Raw genomic sequence first — 6473 nt, 5'->3', positions numbered from 1 at the left:
TCCAGCCATGCTGAAGACGCACCCCTTTGATTTCCGGGGAGCAAAGATCCTATCAGGGGAAGAGGAAGGGGTCTTTGGCTGGGTGACCGCAAACTACCTTCTGGAGAACTTCATCAAGGTGGGCAGGGGACAGTGACATCCAGTGGGATGGCTGTGGTGGCTGGGCAGCTCATCATACGCCTATGCCTGCTTTTGTCCTTCTTGGCTCAGCGTGGATGGCTCGGGGAATGGATCCAGCCTCAGAAGAAGACCCTGGGGGCCATGGACTTTGGAGGCGCTTCCACACAGATCACCTTTGAAACCAGGGACACGATTGAAAACCCCAGAAATGAGGTGGTGCTGAAGCTGTATGGCCAGGCATACAAAGTGTACACGCACAGCTTCCTCTGCTATGGGAGGGACCAGGTCCTCAAGAGGCTGCTCTCCAAGCTCCTCCAGGTACAGTGTGTGCTTGATGTGGATGCTGGCTATCACGACCCCACAGTTGCCCCCTCATCCCAGTGTTTACGCTGTCCCCCAGCCCTGAGCCAGCTGTACACCTTTACCAGCCAACTCCGGTTTTGCCCCCAACCCTCTCCTGTGTTCCCAGGGCTTTCTCTCACCATCTCCATTAGGTGATGCAGCCCTTGGCTAGAGCCAAGACAACCCAAGCCATTTTGAGACATTTTTGGCAACTGCTCTGTGTCTTGCTGCTCAAGCTCTGGGGGAGCTGTGGCTATGGCACAGCTCATGCATCCTGTGTGTCCCTCCTCTGACAGACTGAGAGCTACCAAGAAACTGTCTCCCATCCCTGCTGGCCCATGGGCTACAACAAGAGCCTGTTGCTGAGCAGCATCTATGATAGCCCCTGCACAGAGAAGGAGAGGCCAAGCCTTGCTCTCAACACCACCGTTACCTTGGTCGGCACCGGGAACGGCAACCTCTGCGCTCTGCATGTCAGCAAGCTCTTTGACTTCACCAACTGCTCCTTCTCCCACTGCTCCTTTGATGGCGTTTTCCAGCCGAAGGTTTCAGGAAACTTCATTGTAAGTCCTGGCAAGGAGCAGGGTGGTGACCCAGCTGCTGGCTGGGCAGGTTGTCCCCAGCTCCCCAGCATCATGTGGCAGCAAAGCCAGACCCCCAGCTCTGCAAGGGTGGTTGTTGGTGCCCACCACGCTGGCCAGAGTATCTGCTCATGGTGAGAAAGTTTGCTCCCAGCCTGTCCCACAGGTGCTCCTTTCCCTCCATCAGGCCTTCTCTGCCTTCTTTTACACTGTGGACTTCATCCGGACTGTGATGGGGAGACCTGTGCACCTGCCCAGTGACCTGAAGGATGCCGCAGAGACCATCTGTGCCACCAGCTGGAGCGAGGTGGGCTCCCTGGGCATGGCGGGAAGGAGGGGGCTGCTTCACGTGGGGCATCACCCAGGCTTTGAGAGAAGCCCTTGGAGGACACTGGGTTTCCTGGCACCAACTGAGTAGGGGGAAGGCAATTGATGGCTCCTACATGGGATTGGGAGGGGGCTCAGGTGTGTATGGGCAGCCTTGGCCTCACAGATACAACCACCATGAGCTTCAGGCCACAGACACAAGTCTGGCCATTGCTGGCTTGACCCCTCTTCTCCTTCCCTCTGTGCATCCCACCCAGCTGCTCCAGAAAGCCCCCAAGCTGGAGAAGAGGCTGCCAGATTACTGCGCTGTCAGCACATTTGTGTATTTGCTCACCACCAAAGGCTACAGCTTCAACAATCACTCCTTCCCCAACATTGCCTTCCAGAAGAAGGTGGGTAGCACCAAAATACATCCCCATCCCATGGGATCTCTTTGGAGTTAGGCCAAAGAACCCTGCAGGAGAGATGATCCCACATGGAAAAAGAGCCAAGCAGAATCAAGGAAGATCTCAGTGAACAGGGGCAGGATGGAACTCTCAGTTTTTGTAGGGATCTCCTGGGGGATGGAAAAAAATGAGCTGAGCTGGCTGTGGGGTAGTCATGGGGTCAGGTCCTTCAGCCCTTCCTTGGCCCTCAAGACACCAGCCATCGCAAACAATGCTTTGCTGAAGCTTTTTGAGAAGTTACCTCAGGGCAGGATCCCACTTTTGTCAGCACATGCCATGGGATGTGCAAGGAGATCAGGACTGGCCTGAGCGTACAAGGTCTTACTCCCCGGGGATGAGCCCAGTTCAGCTCAGGATGGTCACTGCTCTGTCCCTGGGCTGGCTGAACCTGTGAGCAAGCAGGGGCTCAGGGGGCTGTGGGCTCTCCCACACTCTTCTCCCTTGGGCTGACACTGAGGTGGTCCCTGAAAGGTCTGAAGCACAAGTCTTGGGAGAAGCGGCTGAGGGAGCTGGTGGGGCTCAGCCTGGAGGAAAGAAAGCTCAAGGGGGACCTTCTCACTCTCTACAACACCCTGACAGGAGGTTATAACCAGGTGGCGGTTGGTCTCTTCTCGCAGGTAACAAGTGACAGGATGAGGAAATGGCCTCAAGTTGTGCCAGGGGAGGTTTCAGTTAGATTTTAGGAAAAATTCCTTCATGGAAAATGTGGTCAGGCATTGGAACAGGCTGCCCACGGAAGTGGTAGTTACCATCCCTGGAGGGATTTAAAACACGTGCGGATGTGGCACTTGGTTTAGAGGTGGCATTGTCAGTGCTGGTGTTACTGCTTGGACTCCATGATCTTAGACGTCTTTTCCAACTTGAATGATTCCATGATTCTATGATTCTAAGGTCTCCTGAGGCCCATGCAGCTGGGCTGGCTGGATGGTGACCATGCCATGCTGTTTCCACAGGCAGGAGACACCTCCATTGGCTGGGCCCTGGGCTACATGCTGAACCTCACCAACATGATCCCGGCAGAGAAGCCCTCCTCCCACAAAAGCATGTTGTACAACTACTGGGTCATCCTCATCCTGCTCTTCGTGGTCACTACCCTGACATCCCTGGTGACTGCCATCTGCCTGCTCCGGCACAGCAAGTCCAGCATAATCTGATGGTGGGGACAGGGTGGGCCGTGTCTGCAGGACCAGCACCATCCTACCTGCTGGAGGCTCCATGGTCTGAATGCTTGGGATGTGGCAAGTGCTCAATGTCCTCCTCCAAGGCCTGACACTGTCCCAAAAGGAAAGCTGTCCCCTTTTGCCCTCCCCTTGCCCTCAAGCTGCAGGAGAGGAGGGACAGAAGAGGATCACTGGCCCTGTGGGAGAAGGGCTTAAATATTTCCCAGCACTACTCAGGGATGGACCCTGGAGCAGGCTCGGGAATGGGACATTCAGAGCTAGGACATCTTTTTGCCACCAGAGTTGAGCTAGACTGGGACAATGAGCCCAGGCAACAATAGGATTCATTTTCATGTGGATGAGTGGGGAATATTACTTACACTAGTCCTTATAGCCAACCTCGCTAGCCTGTCCCTGGAGCATCAGCCCTGCCTCCTGGGGAGCTCTGGGCATCACCGGTAGCCCATGTTGTCTTTCTGGCTGATGCACAAACCCCAATGACCTTCCTGAAGGCAAGGTCTTGGCCTTGGCAATAGCTTTGGGTAAGGACTTAGCAACAAGCAGATGTGGGAAGATGGCAGTTTCCAGGTCCCACTTCAACAACCAGATATTGTGCCTTCCCTATCCCCATGGTTCCTACACCAGACTTGCCTTTGCCACAGCCAGAGACTCCTGCATGCCCTGATTCCTGCGGCTCTGTGGTGCATGGCCATGCTGGCACAGAGGGGATGGGCTCCCGCACGGCGGGGCTTTGCTCCACTTTGAGCCCGGCATCGCCCCACACCAGGCAGCTGGAGGATGCACCTTCATTTCCAATTGAGTAAAAACAGGGATGTGCAAACATGAAGAAGGTCTGGTTTTGTTTGTTTGAGTTTTTTTAATAATCTGAAATAAAACTTTGTAACCACTGCTATGGCTCAGTGGCTTGTGATCAGCAACAGGCACTTCAGCCTACAGTCAACTTTCCACTGGATTCCCAGAGGACAGGAGCTGGATAGCCACCACTGGACCTTCTGAGGAAGAGCAGACCCTTTCTACAGGATCACTGCTTCAACAAAACCACATCCACCACTTCAGGAGGACTGCAGCCACCATCTTATGGGACTGCTACCACCACCCTGACTAACAGGGTGTCAGGTTGTATCCTGATTCTGTAAGTTTAACCCAGTGTTTTCTGCCTTTATTTTTTTTGATTTCCTTATTAAATTGTTACTCTGACTTGGTGCCTCCCACTGGTTTGTTTTCCAACTAGTACAAGCGGTGAGCGGTGTGGAGGCAGCACCGAGGATCAGGAGCAGACACAGCAATGGCAGAACGGAAAGTGTTGAACAAATATTACCCCCCGGACTTTGATCCGGCAAAGATCCCAAAGCTCAAGCTCCCAAAGGACAGGCAGCACGTGGTGAGGCTCATGGCCCCCTTCAACATGAGGTGCAAGACGTGTGGGGAGTACATCTACAAGGGCAGGAAGTTCAACGCCCGCAAGGAGACGGTGCAGAACGAGGTGTACCTGGGGCTGCCCATCTTCCGCTTCTACATCAAGTGCACGCGGTGCCTGGCTGAGATCACCTTCAAGACAGACCCCAAGAACACGGATTACACCATGGAGCACGGCGCCATGCGCAACTTCCAGGCGGAGAAGCTCTTGGAGGAGGAGAAGAGGATGCAGAAGGAGAGGGAAGAGGAAGAGCTCAACAATCCCCTGAAGGTCCTGGAGAACCGAACCAAGGACTCCAAGCTGGAGATGGAGGTCCTGGAGAACCTGCAGGAGATGAAGGAGCTCAACCAGCACCAGGCCAGTGTGGATTTCGAGGCCATGCTGAAGCAGTACAAGGAGCTGGAGGAGGAGCAGAGGCGCAAGGAGCAGGAGGAGGACGAGCAGGAGATGAAGGCCATGCTGGAACAGGCCCAGAACCGTCGGCTCCTGGTGGATTCCAACTCAGACGAGGAGCTGGCAAAATCCCGCCCGAATCCCGTAGCCCAAACAAAACCCACGGATATCCTGCAGGAGATCCCACAGCCTCAGAGCAAGAAGCGGAGGATGGAGAGCTGGGAGCGGAGCGTGGGTAAGCTCAGCACCAAGGCCCAGCTGGCCGGGCTGGTGGCCCTCAGGAAGCAGAAGCCAGATCCTGCCCTGGATAACGGGATGGGAAATAACAGAACAAGCAATTAGGCCACAGAAAAGACAGATTCAAATGAAAATTAATACCTTGCAGGATTTGCAACAGAATTGGTTTTGTTTATTTCAGTTTTTTTAATAATCTGAAATAAAACTTTGTAACCACTGCTATGGCTCAGTGGCTTGTGATCAGCAACAGGCACTTCAGCCTGGCTGGCCCATGGGGGCAGAGCCCCTCAGCCACATCCCCAGGCCAGGCTCTGCCCAAAGCTCTCAGCCCTTGCAGCCTGTCCAGTGGTAAGACACCATCATGGCTCTGTGCGCTCTACCAGCCTGGAGACCACCTCAAATAGACCAAGGTGGCCTGGAAACCTCACTCCAGACCCAGGCCCACCTGGAGGTGGAGGTGCCCCAGCCAGCCACAGTCGCCAAGCTCATGTTTTCCCAGTGCTGGAGGTGCAGTCACCCCAAAGCCAGGGGCAGGCAGCTCAAGCTGTCCCTCACTGCCACAGCCCCCACGCAAAACAACCTGCCAGCAGCCTCCACTGCCAGGGCCCAGCGCTGGTGCTCAAGGACGGCAGCAAAGCAGCTCACATTTGCTGCTGCACTCACTGGCAACTCAGAGACACCAGGACACACACTGTGGTGCTCGGCAGCTGCATGGGGCTGGTCCCAGCTCTCCAATCCATCGGGAAGCCTCCCCCTGCCCTGCACATTCCACAAACACTGGAGAAGAGTGGCTGTAGGGAGCTGCAGTTTCTCACTGCCCTCTTTGCTCCTGCTGGCAGCACAAACTCTGCTCCGTGGGTTTGCTCACTTCCCAACACCCTTCCCTGCTCCAGCTGAACTCCTGAAATGCCATGCTTGACTTAACACAGCTGTTCCCTGCAGCACTTTGCTTTCAGCTCTTCCACTGGCTGCTCCCCATCTCTCTGCACAGGGCAAACCTGATTCCAGTTCAGATGATGCTGTGAACCCCCAAACCCACTTTCCTCCCCAAGCTCCTCATCTCCTCAGCACAGGGACTCCCTCCTGTGGTGAGGCTCAGGGCCTGTCTACGTAGCTCACACGAAGGAGAAGGCACTTCTGGTTCCTGAGGCTGAAACGCTGCTCTAAGAACCCAGGCAGCTCCCAGAATTCAGGCTGGGTTTCCTCTTCTAAGAAATTCAGCTGCAGCTGAGTCAGAGCTGGACAGCCACCAGGAGCAGACAATTTACCTAGTCAACACTGGGAGTCTGACATTAGGAAAAACCCCACATGCCCCGCTGCGTGCATAGGATTTGAGACAGTACCATTCCCTTGCCAAGTAGTTATGGATCCGGACAAGCAATCTGGGACTAGCCAGTGACAGATGTGCCCATGGCACATGGTCACCCCC

At 54.9% G+C, this 6473-nt stretch overlaps 2 protein-coding genes across 2 annotated transcripts in view; both read left to right on the top strand.

The window, feature by feature from the left end:
* ENTPD2 (ectonucleoside triphosphate diphosphohydrolase 2) overlaps nucleotides 1-3885 on the top strand; it is a 5461-nt gene extending 1576 nt beyond the window's left edge. Inside the window, exons 4-9 of the mRNA XM_017726766.1 lie at nucleotides 6-118; nucleotides 211-438; nucleotides 759-1025; nucleotides 1231-1350; nucleotides 1628-1762; nucleotides 2770-3885. Coding sequence (XP_017582255.1) covers nucleotides 6-118; nucleotides 211-438; nucleotides 759-1025; nucleotides 1231-1350; nucleotides 1628-1762; nucleotides 2770-2970 — 1064 coding nt within the window. The 3' untranslated portion in view covers nucleotides 2971-3885. The remainder of the gene's footprint in view (nucleotides 1-5; nucleotides 119-210; nucleotides 439-758; nucleotides 1026-1230; nucleotides 1351-1627; nucleotides 1763-2769) is intronic.
* Nucleotides 3886-4078: 193 nt separating this feature from the next.
* LOC103625035 (coiled-coil domain-containing protein 94) lies at nucleotides 4079-5152 on the top strand. Its single transcript, XM_008644409.2, has one exon. It carries the CDS (start codon nucleotides 4283-4285, stop codon nucleotides 5147-5149), a length of 867 nt encoding a protein of 288 aa, XP_008642631.1. The 5' UTR covers nucleotides 4079-4282; the 3' UTR covers nucleotides 5150-5152.
* The last annotated feature ends 1321 nt before the right edge of the window (nucleotides 5153-6473 follow it).

The sequence above is a fragment of the Corvus brachyrhynchos genome, unplaced genomic scaffold, assembly GCF_000691975.1.
Source record: "Corvus brachyrhynchos isolate BGI_N302 unplaced genomic scaffold, ASM69197v1 scaffold802, whole genome shotgun sequence".
In the NCBI taxonomy this organism is placed as follows: domain Eukaryota; kingdom Metazoa; phylum Chordata; class Aves; order Passeriformes; family Corvidae; genus Corvus; species Corvus brachyrhynchos.
The sequence above is the reverse complement of the archived record's forward strand: the minus strand, read 5'-3'. Positions and strand labels throughout refer to the sequence as shown.

Coding starts and splice junctions, on each gene's coding strand:
- LOC103625035 (XM_008644409.2), top strand. CDS start 4,283: ATGGCAGAACGGAAAGTGTTGAACAAATATTACCCCCCGGACTTTGAT.